The 19569-nt window shown below is 41.7% G+C and overlaps 1 protein-coding gene across 1 annotated transcript in view; it reads left to right on the top strand.

The window, feature by feature from the left end:
• Positions 1–4635: 4635 nt before the first annotated feature.
• The window catches only part of THBS2 (thrombospondin 2), a 49577-nt gene continuing 34643 nt past the window's right edge, over positions 4636–19569 (top strand). Inside the window, exons 1-4 of the mRNA XM_048843975.2 lie at positions 4636–4952; positions 6535–6609; positions 7665–8221; positions 9452–9536. Coding sequence (XP_048699932.2) covers positions 4946–4952; positions 6535–6609; positions 7665–8221; positions 9452–9536 — 724 coding nt within the window. The 5' untranslated portion in view covers positions 4636–4945. The remainder of the gene's footprint in view (positions 4953–6534; positions 6610–7664; positions 8222–9451; positions 9537–19569) is intronic.

The raw sequence follows: 19569 nt of genomic DNA, 5'->3' as shown, positions 1-19569 counted from the left end.
ACAAACATGGAAATCTGTTTAGGTTTGTGACGTTTAGCCTCCCCCTGCTCCTCCTGTACCAGAGGGTAAATTAATCATATACCACACTTTGGTAAAAACAACTTTCACCCTCATCAAGGGCAAAGACCCCTATCATGTAAAATAATCTACTCCAGTAATCCAAAATCTACATTCATCTTTTAACTGGAGTAGTTGCAGAGGGCCATCTGAAGAACACCTCCCCTCCCCTCAAATATTCCTGGATAGCAGCACAAACTCATTCAGAAACTGTTTAGCTGTGTCACAGTCTTCTCTGTAGTCAGATATGTTAGTTTTGTGGCCCAGATTGACACTAGATTGTGGAAATTAAATCTTGCTTGACAATCCCCTCCTCCCACATTTTATCTAGTTTATTTGCTCTTATTTTGTAAAGCCAAACAAATAAACATTTTAACACCTAAGCCCTAGATCTGAAATGTGGCAGTAACACTAAAGCATCAATCCTCAGCTATTGCTGTAACATTTGGAGAGGATGTTTCATATATTCGTAGATTTTTAAAGCCAGATGGGACCATTAGATCATCTAGTCTGACTTGACAGGCCATACAATTGTACCCAGTTACCAGTGTTTTGAGTTCAGTCATTTGTTTTTCTGAAATGACCAACAGCTCCAAAGACAATACTTCAATAACCTTTGATCTGGTGAAGATTAAATTCCATGAGCCAGATTCATTCTTGATGTAACAACACGGGACGTCAGCGGTATTACCCTCTGGATTAATTTCATCCAGTGTGCAGAAGGTTCGTGTTTACCCTACTGGGCAGCTCATGCCCTTTAAGATCAATAGTGGGAGAGCTAGTATAGAAAAGGCTCTTTTACACCTGCTCAGAGCATGTCTTGAGATGCGTTACCCATTCTTGGAACCAGCCAAGAAATAACCACAAACAAAGGGTGAACTAGAGCAGCACTGAGGGCTGATTTATTGCTTCCCTTATTTGCCCAGTTATACTCACACGCACAACACATTCATGCTGGCCAGCTGCGGGCGCAGATATTGATTTCGATTTTGCAAGTTGCACTTTTGGGCAGTCTGAAGAGAATAGACCTTACAGTGATTTGCAAATAATCCATTCTGAATGTCATGATTGTCACCTGATCCAAAATGAAGACACTCGAATTCTTGGTGAAGCAGAACAAACAAACGTAAAACAACCAATAGAAATAGACAAAAACTGAAAGGAAGAGAAGATGGCTACTGCTTAAGTTAGAGTTATAAAGGGGAATTGCTGTGGTTCAGTAGTTAACAGTTTCTTTGGGGTTTCCTTGTGTTTTGCTTCAAACCTTAATATAAGACCTGCAGTTAAATCTCTGATATTTCTAAATGTTAGTAGATTTTATTTTGAACCCTCTCATTGGCATTAGACACTTTTACGGTTTACTTAGCAATTGTTTAACACAGACACCCTTTTAAGAAGGCAAATGGAAAAGGTTTGGATGTAATCCCTGGTTTTGTGAGCGTGTGAGTAGCCAGCACAGGGTTAGGAGCATAGCCCCTTTTCTCCGGAAGAAGCTTCTTGGGCTGAAGATGGCGTTTGCTATTTTGAAGTTGTCAAGTGGAGAATGAATAGTGAATATTTGCAAGGTTGTGGAATAGACAGGAGCCAATCTCACCCTATATATAATCATCACCCTATATATAAATGATCATCACCCTATATATAAATGGCTCAGTTTGAAAGAAGATTTTATTAATCCTTGAGTCCTACAAAGCATACTGAGATCGAAAGGAGGTTTTATTATATGGTACTTGGTTAGAAAGAATCTTATTGGATTTATTTCCTTGTTTCTCCGCCCACTAAAATGTCTTTTTTACACATTTGCAGATTTCTACTGAAAACAGTGTTACTACAGGTACCAACAAACAGGCTGCGTTATCCCATTTGCTACTAAGGATACTCTGAAGTCACTTGAAACCAATGCTTCGGTCTGTCCTTCATTTGGAAAAAAAAACAAACAAACCAGCAGCTTTCTCTCCCTCTTCCCCCTCCCTCCTTGGCCCCTGGGAGAAAAAGAAAGGGGAAAGTTCCCTGGTTCACACTTCTCACATGGGTCAGTAGAGGGAGCCCAATCTGGGAGGAGCTTCTCTGGCAAAGAGAAAGGCAGGGATCCTTGCTCTGAGGTCTAATTTCAAACACAGCTGTTCCTGATTATTTTTAATTTTGAAATTTCAACATTTTTTCACTGAAATTGAATTTCAACAAAAATAGCTGATGACATCTTCATAATTTCTCTCCATATTTTGACCAGTTCTTACTTCTATCATAGTATCTCCTATATAAAGGTACATACGGGTGGTTCTCCAATTTCTTCATTTTGAACACCACTTTGGACCTGATCCCAGGCCCACTGAAGCCAATGGGAATCTTTCAGCTGATTTCAGTGGGCTTTGGCTCAGGTGCTCAGTGGCAGAATCAGTGTCATGGAGCCACCCCACCACCTGGCACCCCATCTTCCACTTCTTGGTTTTCAAAATGTTGTTCATATTGTTCCCTATGAAAGGTTCTGCAGACTGCTGACTATTCACTTTGTTGTTTGAGAATTAACCTGGATGGTGAGGTGTCTAATAAAAAATCTGTTGCTTAAAGCATGGGGTCTTCTAATCAAAGTGGAGTAGGATAGTAGTCATGTTTGGAGACCACTTTGAGTTGGTCTTTCAAAACAGTAGGTTGCCTAGGAAGGGTGATCTGTGTACAGATTTTAACTTTCCTGTGCGGGACCCACTTGCAGGGGTGCGTTACGTTAAAAAGCAGATGATGCTTCCATGATGATAATAGGAGACTGGTGGTTGTTGACTTAAATGGGAACAGGAGCAGGGCAGCTACCCTGGAGTTGGATTCAGGCTCCCATAAAGCAGTGTAGACCCTGGAGTGCCAGGTTGGGACTCAGAGTTCAGCAGTTCCGAGCCTGGGGTTACAAATGAGTGTAGAGGCTGGGTCTGCTAACTCGAGTTCTACTAACCCATGGCTTACACTACAGGACAGACATACAGTGGATCGCTTAGGAGGCTGTTGACTCAATGGTCTTCAGCAGTGGAGAAGACTCCTCCTGTATATCCAATGTCTTGAAAAGTATCACAATCAATCACCAGCAGCATCAAAGGTAAACAATGGCAAAAGGAAAGGTGAATTCCTCCGCCACTTTATTCAAGGTACTCAGCTTCATAAAATCAACCAAAAATTGTTCCTGGAGGTGGGGGGAGGAAAAGTGAAGAATTTCCTGCCTGCAGCTCCCCCCCCCCCCCCCATGTCCTGGGGAGCATGACTGTGTTTGCACGTTGAGGTATTTTCCCTGGCTTTGTCTCGGCGCTGGTGTCACATTGCGGTGCAACTTCCCGGAACGTGCCAGGGTTTCCAGGAGTGAAACATATATCTCCCCCCGCCGCCCCCCCGTTCTTCGACCCCCATCCACAGCCTGACTCTGGAGCTGGAGAGCGGCGGCTGCTGCTGGCGGGCCTCCAGCCATCCACCGACCCAGCTAATGAGGGCCAGGTTTATTCCGCAAGTACGGCTGCCAAGGAGCCAACGTAGCTAGAAGAAGGGAAAGAATTTCACGTCAGACACGACTTTCCCTTTCTTTCTATCTTTTTTTTTTTTAAAGTGCATACATGGGGGGGGGGGGGTGAGAGACAGAGATCTGCTGGGCTACATGCAATATTACACAGCACTGCAACCGATGAATAAGCATGTACTAAATAACCCCCAGGCAGGGCTGTCTAACGCGCACAGCTTGCGCTATGAAGTGTGTGTGGACCATCCCGTTGCACTGCATATAGGCAGCAGAGTCCTATACTGGATACAGTACTTTAGCCATCGACCCGTTTTCTCTGGCAACACACAGCTTCGAGCGCTCCTCTTCTCTCCGATCCGGAAAACAAAGGCTCCCACGTGTGAGGGGGCTGAGGTCTTATCCAAATGCAACGCCGGGCAGCCCTCAAGAGACTTACAACCCGAAAGGACCCCTTCCCCTCTCCCACTCCCCCCATTTTTTTTTTTCAAGGAGGCCAGGGCCGATTCAGTTGCGCCCGTTCTGGCTTTCTTGCCTTCTGTTTTCAGACAGTGCGTTCTCCAGATCGGTTGCCGGTGCCTTTTAAACGACTTAAGGGGGGCACCCAACTTTTGCGATGCAGCTTTTGCGGTGTGTTTAACAACGAAGGTTCCGGGTCATAAAAAGAAAGGGGGTTCTGGCTGGGGGCGGGGGAAATGTGGTGCTTGCACGGGGCGACCCGAGGGGACTTGGCAGAGCCGGGCCGATTTCCGGGCGCACGGCGAAGGTCTGAGCTAAGCGAGACGCTGAGGCGAAGGACGCCGGATAAGAGGCTCGGCCGCCCTTGGGGGCAGGGCGCCGTGCGGTGGCCTCGTCTCGCGTCCGCCGCGTTCCTCGCGTTCACCCTCGCCACAGCCAGGGCTGGAGGCGCCGGGTTCCTCTTCCCAAGAGAGGAGGGAAATGCAGGGCGCTTCCTGTCCTGCCAGAAGACTAGGGAAAGTAAGAGAGTGACGTCCCTTTTTGCTTCGTCTTGCTCCTCCCTTGCCCCAGTGTAGGACCGTCCCTTGTAGAAACAGGAGAGGGGGCGGGGCGGGATGGGGCTGGAGCTGGGATCGCCTTCCAGGTAGACGGGAGCAAATTGTCAGGTCAGAAACGGGAATTATGTCATTCCTGCGGAGGAATGAATGCAAAAGCGCTTCCTCGTGTGGCTGATTGACAGCAGTACATGCGAAGGAGAGTATATAAAAGCGGAGAGCAGCCCCTCGCAAGGCACTGGAAGAAGTCTCAGCCAGACTACGGCGGATTCTGCAGCCCCGAGGAAGCTTGGAGTTTGCACTTCGCTTTTTCAAATAACTCCCGCTCTCTTTCCTTTTGGATTTGATTCGGAGCGTGAACGATAAAAGAGCAGCAGCAGAGCCTTTTATGCCGGGTAAGGGGGGGACACCTTTTAAGACTTCACATCTGTAAATGCCGCGATTGGCAGAAAACTGCTGTTATTAGCTGTGGGTGATGGATTTGTCTGTCTGCTTATCTCTCTGTCCCTCCATCTCCTCTTAGGTCTGCTTAGCTCAGTATTAGAGCATCTGTTATTCAATCCACCTTTCTTTTGGACGACTATCTTTTCAGCTGTGATGATAGCTGGGAATTTTGTCCCTTAAGTACTTCGTGTTAACTAGTATTCATGCTTTGTGCACATACAGTACAGGTTAATTTTTTGCACAGAGTATAGGACATCTTTCCTGGTGATGGTTAGTGAGGTAGATAATACGATTACAGAAACAGCATTTAGAAATGGGATGTAAACACGTTTGTTATACTACTGCTCATTGTATCCTATCTACTATAATACGTACATTAGATAGAAAAGAAAATATTTGTAAATGACTGGTGTTGCATCTGTCAAAATGTACTTGAAGTAGGATTTTTAGCTACCCCCCCAAAAAAATTTTTTTTTGCAGATAAGTGGTTTTGTAGTAATGTCCTGAGCAGCAAACACTTATAGTTTTATATTGAAACTTTGTCTTTGTGTAAAAGATAATGTCCCTGAGCTTTTTGGAAATGTAGGTTAGACATTTTTTAAAGTGTCAAGGTAGCATACTCGTATCTTGAAATTTGTGTGTCTATACAGTACAGCTGGCAAACTGGGTTTGCTCTGTTTAACAGACATGCATGTACATACACAAGTTTAGATGAAAATGCAGATATACTGCTTACACATCTCTGTAACCATACAGGAATACCTAAAGGGATTGCTATCTACCTTAAAGTCAGCATTGAGATAAATATTGTGTGTGTGACTTTCTAAAGTGGCATGTTAAAAAGTTGAATAGAACTCATGAAATTCCATTATCTTGCAAAGAATTCAGGTATATGTTGTGATTCAAAGTGGAGTTAAGATGGAACAACTAGTATACTGTCTATCCTGTCATGTAAAGCCTTGATGATGTCTCATGGAAAAACCTTAAGGAAAATTCTGCTCACATAGCATAGATTTTCTGTATATCTTTCCTTTTTTATTGTTAGGGACGTGCGTAAATACAGGATCTTTATTTTTAAGAATTCACTTGAAATCATCATGCTTTGCATTTGATGTCAAAAATCAAGTCCAGAGCACACAACTGTGATGTCATAAACATAAGAGCATGACCACATATACGGGAGAAGCAGCAGAACTCTTAATCGCAAACATCCTGTTTCATCTTAAAATGAACCAACAAGCAAACCGCAAACAAACAGGAAGAGAAATACTGTTTCCACGGTATGCATCCGATGAAGTGAGCTGTAGCTCACGAAAGCTCATGCTCAAATAAATTGGTTAGTCTCTAAGGTGCCACAAGTACTCCTTTTCTTACTGTGAATTAGAGATTTTATTGTATATTATATGTGCTGTTTGGATATAAACAAAATTGCTTTTGGTCTAAGTTTTTTTTCATTACAGTCCATGAGGCATCTGAAGGTCTTTACAATAGAAAAAGAACATTTTCCTAACTGATTTTTTTGTTTATTCATAGGAGTTATGCGACAGAGGAGCAGGCTGTTGTGGCTAATTGTCTTGCTAACTTTGTGGGCTTCTTCAAATGCTCAGGGTAAGTCCTTAAACTTCGTAACTTCCTGAAGCTTGAAGCATTTGAAAGCAAGGAGAAATGACAGTAATTTGCAAAGCTAAATGTTGACTTTAAAAATGAGACAGCTAAACCACTGGAGACAATCCAGTAGGAGCATAATCTAAGGAAAACCTGATTAAAATGAACAAAGTAACACAAAAACTTTAAGGTTTCAGAGTAACAGCCGTGTTAGTCTGTATTCGCAAAAAGAAAAGGAGTACTTGTGGGACTGTAGCTCACGAAAGCTTATGCTCAAATAAATTGGTTAGTCTCTAAGGTGCCACAAGTACTCCTTTTCTTTTTGCAAAAACTTTAAGATAAGTCTTATTACTACTGGCACATTTGGATGGTAACATTTACCTATTACTGATAAAAGAAATATATAAAAATAGTTTTCCCCTACTGAGCATTGACCTAAATTTACCTATTCTTAATTGCTAAATGATTTCCTTCTGTAATGTGTATGTAATATGAGACTTAATGGACTGGGTGGATGGGAGCTGCTTTCTCAGAAATTAGAGAGAAGAAAATCTCTATGGATCAAATCCAGGCTGGGTGTAAAATGGCACAATGCCAGATATTAATTTCCAGGTGGCCTCCTGGGCAAAATTCATATCTCGTGTAACTCTACCCTCTTCTTGAGAGCTAACCTGTTGTAACATGGTGGGTGTTCATAATTTGATTCTTCTTCACTGAGAGTTAGAGTAGGTAGCTTGAAATCCTGTCCTTGTAAAAATAAGCATGTTTATGTATATGGAATTTTGTTCACTTTCACTGAGGATTTTTTTTACATATAAAGTTGCCAAATAGATGAAAGTGCTAAATAGATGGAAATGCTGTTTATTGTGCCATGCCAAATATAGCACATGTGCTTCTATCTTCCAAGCAGTTGGAAGTAATGGGTTTATTGTGCCTGACAGGTAGCAAACATGCTAGTGTCTATCAAATTGTTAGAATTATTGGGTGTACTATGCACGCTTATTTTCCCTTATGCCCATTTTTGTATTCACATTGCTACATGCTGTTGACTTTTGCAGATGGTAACAAGGAAGATGAGACTACGTTTGACTTATTTCAAATCAGTAACATAAACCGAAAGACAATTGGAGCAAAATTATTTCGGGGTCCAAATCCCACCGTCCCGGCATATCGTTTCATCCGATTTGACTTCATACCTCCATTTAACCCAGAGAAATTCAAACAGATTCTTAAACTCATCCGGAAAAATGAGGGCTTTATTCTTTCAGCCACCCTAAGGCAGGACAGGCAATCCAGAGGTACTATCATTGCTTTAGAGGGCCCTGGCATCTCTCAGAGACAGTTTGAGATTATTTCCAATGGCCGAGCCAATACCCTGGACCTTATCTATTGGGCAGATGGCTCCCAGAATGTGATTTCCTTGGAAGATGTGGACCTAGCAGACTCACAGTGGAAGAACATCACAGTGCAAGTAACAGGAGAGAACTACAGCCTCTATGTTGGTTGTGACCTTATTGACAGCTTCATCCTGGAGGAGCCTTTCTATGAGCAGCTGAAAGCAGAGAACAGTAGAATGTATGTGACAAAGGGGTCCATTCGAGAGAACCATTTCAGGGTAGGTAACGTGAAAGTGTTAGGGTCAGTGGTGAGGTAAAGAATTTAGCTATATTTAATATTAGAAGACAATGGGCCCAATTCTGCTTTCACATGCACTCCAAAGTCAATGGGGAAGCATGGGTGAAAGAACAGAATTTGCTCCAGTGTGTCTTTTAGTTGGTTGCTTGGGGTGAATTATATGAATCTTAGTGCTCATGAAAGTGAAGGACTGATACAGCACAGTCTAGAGCCAGGCAAAATGCACTCCATCTCTGTATAGGTTTCCCCATGCAGTGTCCAACAGCCCTTTTTCCAATTTGTGAGGCTTCCCATAGCAGAGTGTCAAGCATGTCATATTTTGCAGTGAATTTTAGAGCTGGTCAAAAATTTTCCAGCAGAACATTTTCTGACAGAAAACACCGGATCAGTGAAAGTAAAACATTTCATGGAAATGTGTCAATTCTGGTGAAATTTCATTTCAAAAGAAAAAATGTTAAAAAACATTTAGACAAGGTTGAGACATTCCATTTCAACCTTTTCAGAACAGGACATTTTTGATTTTCTAATTTTAAGTGACTTTGTTTCAATTTTAAAAAAATTCTTTGATATAAAATAAAATTTTCAAAGTCAAAATTGGAATGAAACAGTTTGATTGACCCAAGATTTCTGGGGGGGAGGAGGGGGGATTTTGTTTCAAGCAAAATTTCAAATTTTTTGATTTTGTTCCATTTCAGAATGGAAAACATTTTGAAATTGTGGATTTTCCTGCAAAATGAAAAATCCAGCTCCTATCCTGCTCTAGTGATTTGTACAAAGTTCTTTAGGGGATAGGTTGAGCCGTCCAATTCTTTATACCTGAAATCAAACATGAACTCTTGTCTCCAGAGTTGAAAAGCCAGTGTCTTGCAACCCACTGTGCTACGAATTGTATGGAAATAGAGATTCGAACTCACAAGACAGTAGCATGAAAATCTAGTCAAATATTACTTTATCATGACTCATTCTGAAAAAAACGCTTCCTTTTGCACTTCATTAGTATAATAAATAATAACGTAACTAAGTTATCGAAGTTAACTTTTAGTATGTATTTCTCATGGATTGTATCCTAAATTATTTTTGAGTATTTACGTGAGATTAAATCCAGCCAATAGACTGCGGAGGTTGATAGGTGGAGGAGAATACATACAAAAATCCCAATGCTATAAATTTAATCCTGAATTGATCTGAAAGTTGTTTTCTTTAATTACAGGGTCTAATTCAAAATATTTATTTAATATTTGATACTTCAGTAGAGGATGTTCTGCGTAACAAAGGATGTCAGAGGAGCCAGACAAGTACGTATATTTTTTCACACTATCAGTGTTCAATTGAGTCTGAAAATGAAGAAGCCCAAGGTTCATATATTAACCTCAAACCATGGCATAGCTCCCATTGAAGCCAGCGTGAATTGGGGCAGAGGTAGAACATGTCTCTGGAAGGTTTGGAATTGCTGGCAATGAACATTGTTTGGCAGTGACAAGCGAAGCAAATTGTTGTAAACTTTGCTATGAAGGTAGTGAATAGATATAATCAAAATATTGCTTCTGCCAGATACTCTGATCTTTTATCCCTGCTGCTCAGATTTAGAATTTTGGTTCTTTATGTGCAGGTTGAGGAAAAGCTAATGACCAAGGAGAAAGTTATTGAAAGTTGGAAAAAATTTTTTAGTATATGTGCAAATATCCATGTACTTCCATGAAGGAATGTTCTCCGATGATTAGAGCAAGGGATTGGGGATATGTCGACACTTCAGCGTCATTTATGTGAATAATGCATACCTCTAAGTGACATAAGTTATACTGACATAAGTGCCGGTGTGGACAGTGCTATGCTCTCCCGCCGACATAGCTACCGCCTCTCCCAGAAGCAGGAGATATTAAGCTGACAGCTGAGAGCAGCTTCACCAGAAGCGCTACAGTAGCGTAGCTGTACAGGTGCTGCTGTAGTACAGACAACCTAGCAATCACATGTCCGGGTTCTAATCCTGACTATTTGACTGGCTCACTGTGTGACCTTGGGCAAGTTTTAAAGAAGTGAAATTGTTAGGTGCCCAATCTAGTGGAGATATTATTGAAAGGGTGTTGTGGCTGAATCTTCGTCGGTTGTGATTCAAAAAAAGTATTAATTGGGCCAGAGAGTGAGTGAGAATGACGCTTTGGCCGAGTCGGTGGGGCACTTATACTCTGCCCTGCTCTTATGTCAGTGTAACTGTGCCGCTTAAAGGTGTCCCCTCACACCAATGAATATTTAGTTATTTATACGTGGTGGAACAGTTCCATCAAGAGAGGCTGAGAAAGTCCTGCCCTAGAATACCTAGTGCTTAAAGAATTGTGTTGAGAGGGGAGAGACCCAAGTCCAAATTCCATATCAGGCAGAGGTGGGAATTGAACCCACATGCTGGGTGAGTGCTCTAACCACTAGGCTAAAAGTTATAAAGTGGACACCAACTCCTCCTGTAGCCACTGTGTGGGGTTAGATATGTTCCTAGGATGCCTAGCTGATTGACCTTGCATGCACCTAGGGAATTTTTGAAACATTTTATTAAGGCAAAGTTATGATAAAACGTTAACATAGTACATCGTACATCACTTATTAAGGATCAGGTTAATATTCAAAGAACCTGGCTAAAGATTCTGGCTTGCTGGCTGGGGAGACCTCCTCTACTGAGTACTCTAAAAAAGGTGACCAAATGTCTAAATACCTATCCTCTTTTGGCACTTCTCTTGTGTGTGAACTTGGTATGAAACTTTTCTACTACAAAGACACTCCATATTTGATTAATTCCACAGGAGAAGTCAGATGTTTCCAATAATGTGCAATTCAAAGTCTTGATGCTAACAATAAAAAATGAAATGAAATTGTCATTCTGTTTATAAGAGAGATCCTGTACTGGAACATTAAGTAAGAAGCCCAGGGGATTTCTAGGAAGACAGCATTTTATCATAAGAAGAATCTTTTAAATAATTTCCTCCCTAAACTCTCTAATTCCTGGACACAACCACCATATGTGCAAGTATGTTCCTCTTTCCCCACAACCCCTCTAACAGAGCGTCTCCCTAGCAGCAAAAATCTGATGGCTCTTAATTGGAGCCAAAATGCCATTTATGCAATAATTTATTAAAATGTTCTTTATGAACCACACAAATTGAAAATGTATATCCCCTCCTCATACAGAGACCTGCTCATCCAGATCAATTTCTTTGTCCAGGTCCCTCTCCCATCTTTCCTCTGGGTTGTTTTCTCAGGAACAGCCTTTTCAATCAAAATTGTATGTATCTTAGAAATTAAACCTTTTGTTCTAGCTTGCTCCTGCATCAACTCCTCAAATATAGTTGAAAGTCTAGACAGAGCTGCCCTGTGTCCAGATTTACAATAAAATGTTTGGCTTGTAAATAATGAAAATCCCATCTGTTTATATTATTTACATCACATATCTGTTGGTATCATTCAGATCAGTACCTAGAAACAGCTGTCCAAACTGAGTAATATCGGCTGTTACTCACAACAAATAGCCACTTTGAAATTTCCTAAGGATAAATTCCTGATTATTAATGAAAGTAGCTAAGGGAGAGGACAGGACTTTAAAAACAGGAATTTAAAAACATTGTCCAAAGCTGTGGTGGTTTGGATGAACGGGTGATATTTCTTTTTAACCCAACAATGACTATGAATAGCTATATTTGTCTTCCAGTTTTGTTTGAATTTTACCCAGTGTTTGGATGGTCTATTGTTAACCAAATCAATCACATCTTTTATTTCAATGCATAATGATAATAAACCAAATTGAGGCACACTAGTCCACCCCACTTTGTAGGCTTACACAGAACTATAGCACTCACCCTTTGTCTCTTCCATTTCCATATACATTTTAATAGTGTATCTCGCCGTGTTTTTAATGTCACGGCAGGGATACCAGTAGGGATGCACTGAAACAAAAATAGTAACTCTATGAGAATATTAATTTTTACCTATTTAGCTAAGAAATTTAATATTTGTTCCATTCCTCCGAGTCTTTTATTACTGTATTCCACAGGGAGAATCATAGAATCATAGAATCAATAATTTGCCTTAAAAAGATTTTTATATTTCTCCACAATATTTATTCCTAAATATTTTAACAATTTCTTGCCTGTTTAAATTTATGTAGCTGACAACAGTTTGTTTTGACCCTTTTGGGAATATTAATTCCTAACATTTCAGATTGATTGTAGATTATTCTGAAGCCTAATACCTGCCCAAATTCTGGAGTCAATTGTTCTATAAATTTTAATGCGGCTTCTAGATCCTGAAAATACAACAAGGTATCGTCAGCATACAAAGCTATTTTGTGTTCTAGTTCAGAATACATTTTAATGCCCTTTGCCAAGGGGCTGTTTTTTTCATATTTGTGGCAAATGGTTTCATTGCCAAAGCAAACAACAAGGAGCAGTCCCCAAGGGAATTGTAATGGTGGAAATTTAGGTGCCTAGGGGCTTTGGCAATCTACAAAACTAGGTGGCAGCTGAGCAGGGGTTTTGAGGACCTCAGTGGTGCCTAAAGTAGCAGCTAGGTACCTAAGTCCACTTGTGGTTCGAGTTCTTAGATACTGTAGTGATGGGTGTTTTAAACATTTGTAGGCTTGATAGTTGAGTATCTTACTTTAGGCAGCATAGGCATCAAGGCCTCCTATCATTTGATCATTGTGGCACATTTCATTTAAGTAGGTTCCTTTGCTCAGGTTAGGCGAGAACTCTACATAAGTCATACCTACCTTTCCCACCATTGCTGAATGGTAAAAGGGAGGAGGGAGTAGGAGGGGAAACATCTCATTGCTAATGTTTCCATTCTGAATAGAGAGCAAATCAAAACCTGTGATCAGTTTTATCCATGGCTCCCTTGTTAGTGGCAGGACATGTGTGGGTGAAGGGACAGGTATGAGAAAGTGTAAATCTTGTTTGGTCTATGCCATGGTGCATTCAGAGTAAAGCAGAAGGCTGGCTTCCAGGATGCCAAAGTTCAGGCATCACTTCCCTCATTCCCCAGCAAAGAGTGAGCTTTGTAAATATCAAGCTCATGTGGACACCAAGGACCACATTAAACCATCTGATCCACAAGGCAGAGCTCTGAAATCTAGAGTAATTGATGTAATTAAGGGACTGACAGAACTCTCTCCACCTAGGTGAGGATATAATGGCATGATCTGTTGTGCCAATACAGAGCGGATCTCCAGATCTTCTCTATTTGTGTTGGAAGATTACTAAGAAGGGAAATAGTATCATTAAAAGTAGATTGGATCATGCCAAAACCCATGGAAACATACTATAAAGAGAAAGTAGAAGGAAAATTATGACAGTACTGCATGCTGATACTAACCTTAGCTGGAATACCTTGCACACTTCAGCAATTGCAGTTGTTTAGTCAACTAGGGAGTTGTTTTGCTACAGGTGTTCCTCCCCCAACCATATCCGTCAGCTATGTTTGGGGTACAAACACAACAGCTACAAATCAGTTACATTACACAAATTTGTTTTTTTTCACCCTCTCTGGAAGAAGGTGGGTCAACAGACCAATTAATAATGTTCTTATTTTTATTTTACAACCCTAAATTGAACACAATTGAATGGAAATTCCTCATTCAAATACATGAGGTGAAGTCGCGTCATTTTGTGGCATGCATGTGAGTAACATGAGACATGCCACACACGTGGTTGTAGTTAGCAGCTTCATGACGCTGCCCATGTAGATTAATTACCACAGTAGAAAAGCCATTGGTGATATACTGCTCACTTGACTAACAAGTTTAACACATGCCACACTGTGCTGCATTCCTTAATGCACTGCAACATATTGATGGGGGTGTAACATTCTGTATTTCAAATCATCTTAATGATCTGATGTTGAGTAAAGACATGAAAGGGAACACTGGATTGCTATTCAGGCCAAGACTGTATGTGCCTCTTCCAGTTTAAGGTACATATTGGTGTTCTGGCCTATTATTATATGGACAAGGGCCACCTTCCCATTATGAATTTTTGGTCCATATTTGTGACAGAAAGTGATTGTTTCTGCTGCACCTCTGGGTTAGCACCTATCACTGATACTGGCAGGGAATTCTGCAAATGTGCCGGGAGCTGCCTGCAAGCTCAGCAGCATGATTTCTGTCCAGGTTGGCTTGTGCTCCTGCCCTTCCCCTTGGCTGGTTTGCACCCTTCTATGGGAGGTTTGTGAAAGAACAAGGCTAGGGCTTTAACTGAGCATGGTGATGCTACACACTAGAAGTATTTGATCAAGTTTGGCAGGTTCAAAACTTGTTTGGGGACAATTTAACATTTTATTTGAAAACCATTTAAAATACAGCTGAGAGAACTGAGAAGGTTGGGAAGTAGAAAGGTTGAGGGATGTTTTCTTGGAGCCTGGAGAGAGGCAGGCATGGTTGTTAATCACTTGGAGTCTGGAGAGAGGCAGGAGGTGTAGGACACTGGACCACCATGTCCATGGGAACACTGAGCAGGCAGGAATATAGAATGGCCCTGCTACTTCCATGGACTGTTCTTTGCACCCGGGGAGCCTTATATTAGCAGTTCTTGTTGCTTCTTGCGTGGAACTACCATGAAGATAGTCTCAACCTTTGTGACCTGTGACATTCTTGCAAAACACATTCTGGGATCTATGAAAATCCATCATGGAGCAAGCTTTCAGATTATACTTCAGAACCTTGGTATTTCACCACAAATCTAAATTAGGTTTCACATAAGGCTGTTCTCTATTTAGACAATCGCTGTACTTTCAGATAAGAAAACAACTAGTTAATCCTTGGTATGGTTTGATGCCAAGACAAATTACTTTCAATTAATACCACACACCTTGATCAAGCCCCAGATGCTAGTCTGTCCGAACATTGACCAAATGTGACTGACGTATGGATCTGCATTGGGTCTTTTTGGATCCTCAGTTGCCTCTAGATGTTCAGATAGCAGCAGTGACCAAGAAATCTTTGTCTCGTCTACACTTGATTAGCTTGCAACCTATTCTTTAGAATTTGGACCATGAGTTGCCACAGTTATTCATGCCTGTGTTACTTCCAGATTGGATTACTGCAATGTACACTACTGGAGGCTATCTCTAGTGAACTCTAGGGAACTTCAGCTACTGCAGGATGCGGCTGTCCACTTACTGAGAGGAGTTTCTTGCTGGGAGTGTGTGGCAATGTCTTCCACTATTTTCCTGGGTGCAATTCAAGGAGTTAGTTTTGATTTATGAAACCTTTAATAGCTAGAGACCTCTACTTTTATTATTATTTATTTGTATTATGGTGGCATCTAGGGAATCCAACCCGGTTCAGGTCTCTATTGTGCTAGGTTCTGTACAAGCACATAGGAAGAGAGAATCCATGCCCCCATCTAAATAGACTAGACAGACAAAGGGTAGGAGAAAGGGAATGTGATTATCTCCCTTTTACAGGAAGAGAACTGAGTCACAGATCGATTAAATGATTTTCCCAAGAAAGTCTGTGGCAGGGCTGGGATCCTGCAAGCTTTAGGACAATGCGTGAAACAGAAGGCTGCCCTTCCTTTCTCCTTCGCTGATTACATGACAGCTGAGCTGAGGTGCCTGAGCAAATTGACTCCAGATTTAAATGTGAGGGGGGCCAGGCATTGTCAATGAAATGCCCTCAACTCTGGGATTACTCCTGTTGCTTTTTTGAAAGGGGCCTGCATTTGTTGACTTTCAGGGCACAGGGCAAGGCCTATATATTTTTAAACCCTTTCTGAGAGGAAGGCTGACTAGAGAGGTGGTCCAGGAGGGAGCTATTGGGTTGATGGGTGGGGGAGCCTCACTATAATGTGTGCATTGTGTGCATTTTAAAAAATGATTTATACATGTGCCCAGAGATTTGGAGAGGCATGTTTAAAAAAGTAAATAAATACATAAAATAAAATCCCACCCACGGCCAGGTCAGAGGAATGAGAGTTGTGTTTGGGAAAAGATGCACGGTTTTACCTGTATATTAACATTTGCAGTTTCAGCACCTTTACCTTCCAAAGCGAGTCATCTAGCCCTAAAGAAATGAGCAGGAAGCCAGCCCTGTAGAGCTGACTCCCCAGAAATTCCCAGGTGTCTTCTTTCACAGATTGCCAGGGGGGAGTAGGGGCGTAGATGTAATGCTTCTAACATAGTTTAGGACTGCACTCTCTGTTGAGATTACAGATTTAATAATGTTCTTAAAATGCTCAGGTCAAGTCAAAAATCTCCATTGACTTGACAAGTATGAAATTAATGATTTGAAAAGTATCACCTGGCGAATCATAGAAGCCTAACGTTTCCTCATGGTAAGAAAATGGCATTCATTTCAAGGAATCAAAAGGCAACTGAGGTAAAGGGAGTCACACCACAGATGATTCTGGCCCATCGTGCCACATATGTAGTTTCTTTCTGTCCTAGTTGCTAAGATACCAATATTTTAAAATTTGATAACTGGAAACAATTCAAAGTCGACTGTGTCACAGGGTATTCATAAACCATGAGGTAACCAAGAATAAAATCAGCCTCCTCGCTGCATTTTTTAAAATTCCTTTCACCTCGTGTGGCTCTTTATTGAGCTGAGAGTGAGGAATGGTGCTGATGCATTTGTGATCATATGCTATATTGCAATCACTGGATGCATTTCTCCTTTGGAATATTTAAGGAAGGGCAGAGTGTTCAAATCAGTCTCTCTAAGCTATGTTAGGCTCTGGTTCACCTTACCAGATTGAGGTACTATATTGACACTAAATATGGTGAATGAATCTTTACTGAAAGGCAGGGAAGTAAAGCTTTCCATATAGCTGAGATCAATATTGGGCCACATCCTGTAGCTGTTACTCACACAAAGCTCCCTTTGAAGTCAAAAGGAGCTTTACCTATTTATGGAGCGAATAGACACTGAGTAAGGACCTCAGTGGTGCAGAGAAGGATTTAGTCCCCGTTTATTATCATTATTGTTTGTTAAAAAAGCTAGTTTCATTAAATGAAATCTTTTGGCAGAAAGATAGTCCTCTTGCCACAAAATGTTTGGAAGAATTATTTCTGCTGTTTTCTGTCATGCTGATTTCCAGCAATTTGCTATGCACAGGGAGAACTTTTAAACTGTGACTTCAGAACTCTTCCCAAGCCTTTGTTCAATTATCCCTACGTAATGCACCATCGAGTGCATTTTGTAGAACCTCTGCCTTCTTCGGGGACATTTGAAGTGCCCGGAGCCAATTTATAGCCTGGTCTTAGCTGGGCCTACAGTTCACTCCAGAGTTTCCATGTCAATGTAACAGCTCCTATGAGGGCTGTCACCAGCCATTACAACTTAGGCTATGGCTACTCTACAGAGCTTACAGCAGCTCAGCTGCACGGATGCAGCTGCGCCGTTGTAACACTGCTAGGGCAGATGTTCTAAGCTGGTGGGAGAGAGCTCTTCCGTCGACTTAATTACTCCAGCTCCCGTGAGTGTCAGCGGGAGGAGCAATCCTGCCACATAGTGCTGTCCATACGGGTGCTTAGGTTGGTGTAACTTACGTCGTTCGGGGGGGTGGCTTATTCACACCCCTGAGCAACGTAACTTATAGCAACGTAAGCTACAGTGTGTACATAGCATTAGACTAGACTGGAGACTTCTATAAATTGCACTGGTCCCTGAACTAGACTCAGGCAGCACTAGGGCTTGAGTGGGCAGAAAGGTTGCAAAAGCTGCTTATACTCTCCCTGCCCTTAGAAGTGCACTGCACTTAAACATCTAAGAGTCTGGCCCTAACACCTTCAGTAATTTGGGAAGTAAACTGTAACTGGAAGATATCCTTCGGTTCCATTCAGTATTGGACCATGTTGTTCCCTCATTTACTCAGAGGGGGGAACAAAAAAGGCCTGATTCTGTAGTCCTCACACTGGCAAAACTCCAGGGGACTTAAATGGGAATTTTGTTTGCACAAGGACTGCAGGATTATGCCAAAAGCCATTTTTCGCTGTTGATTTTCAGTGATGATATTTAGCTGTCTCCTTTCTTTCTGCCATAATTTTCATTGCAGTTTAATAACCAAGCCTTGGGTTACTTAGACCTCACACTCAGGGGTATGGTACACTAGCTAAGAGACTTCAGGACACTCTATCACTGGTGGAATAAGTAGAAGAACAGAGTTTTCACTGCCATCCGTTAGTAAATGTAGCAGCTCAGCTGGTGTCTTAGTGTTTTTGCCTGGTTTCATGGGTGAAACTTTGAATAAACTTCTTGCTAGCGAAACAAAACCTCTCAGTCACACAAATACACAAAGCTGTTTGCAACGATTGCCATTACAGAGACTAAGGAGAAAAAGAAGTCGGGTCAAATACTGCTCCAGCTGAAGATAATGAGAGTTTTGTCATTCTCTTCAACAGAAACAGGCAAGGACCCATACAGTACATCTACACTGTCTCCGGGAGCATGCTTCCCGGCTCGGCTAGATGGATGAGCTTGCTCTTCTCTAGCTAGTGCACTAAAAGTAGCAGCGCAGCTGGGCTCGCGGCTGGAGTACAAACCCACTTATGCTCACTGGGTCTGTAGTAGCTCAAGCTGCCACCCAGGTTATCCCAGCTACACTCCTATTTTCTGTGAACTATCTAGACTAGTAGTGAGTGTTGGTCTGCCGGTGCTGGGAAACGTGCTCGCAGTTGCAGTGTAGATGTGCCCTAAGGGTCCTTGCCTGTTTCTGTTGAAGAGAATGACAAAACTTCCAACTTCAGCCAGAGCAGTGTTTGGCTTTAATTATTTTTCTCCATAGTTTTTGTAGTAAAGGAGTTTATTCAAAGTTTCACCCAGCCATAAGGTGAAGCTGAAAAAACCACTAAGATACTATGTGAGCTGCGGCATTAACTATCAGGTGGCAGCGAACACTCTCTGGTCTTCCACTTATTCCACCAGTGATAGTTGTTGTATCTGGACTCTCTTAGCTAGTTGGTGACCTAGGAGAACAGAGCATGGAAAAGAGAGTTTATTGGAAGAGATCTGTCTTGGGCTAGAGGTAGCCCATTTAATCAGCACTGTACCAAAGGGAGCTGCATGGTTTAAGGAATTTGTGATGGGTGACACAGCTACGTGCTGACAGTGACTGAAAGCTGCTGTATTCTGACAGCTCTCTGGTTGCCTCTGTGGGATTCTTGTTGTTCTGAATTTACTTCCAGTGGATAGTCAAACATCACAATTTCCATCTTTGTTTTCAGTCTCACCAGAGAACCCATAATCTTTAAAGATTAAATTACTTTTTCAGCCTTAAGTAATGTCCTTCCAGGTGGTTACTGAAGAACATTGGCAGGTCAGTGTGGGAGAAACACTGACCATTCTATTGCTAT

Source organism: Caretta caretta, chromosome 3 (assembly GCF_965140235.1).
Source record: "Caretta caretta isolate rCarCar2 chromosome 3, rCarCar1.hap1, whole genome shotgun sequence".
NCBI lineage: Eukaryota > Metazoa > Chordata > Testudines > Cheloniidae > Caretta > Caretta caretta.
This window is presented reverse-complemented; position numbering and strand designations above follow the sequence as displayed.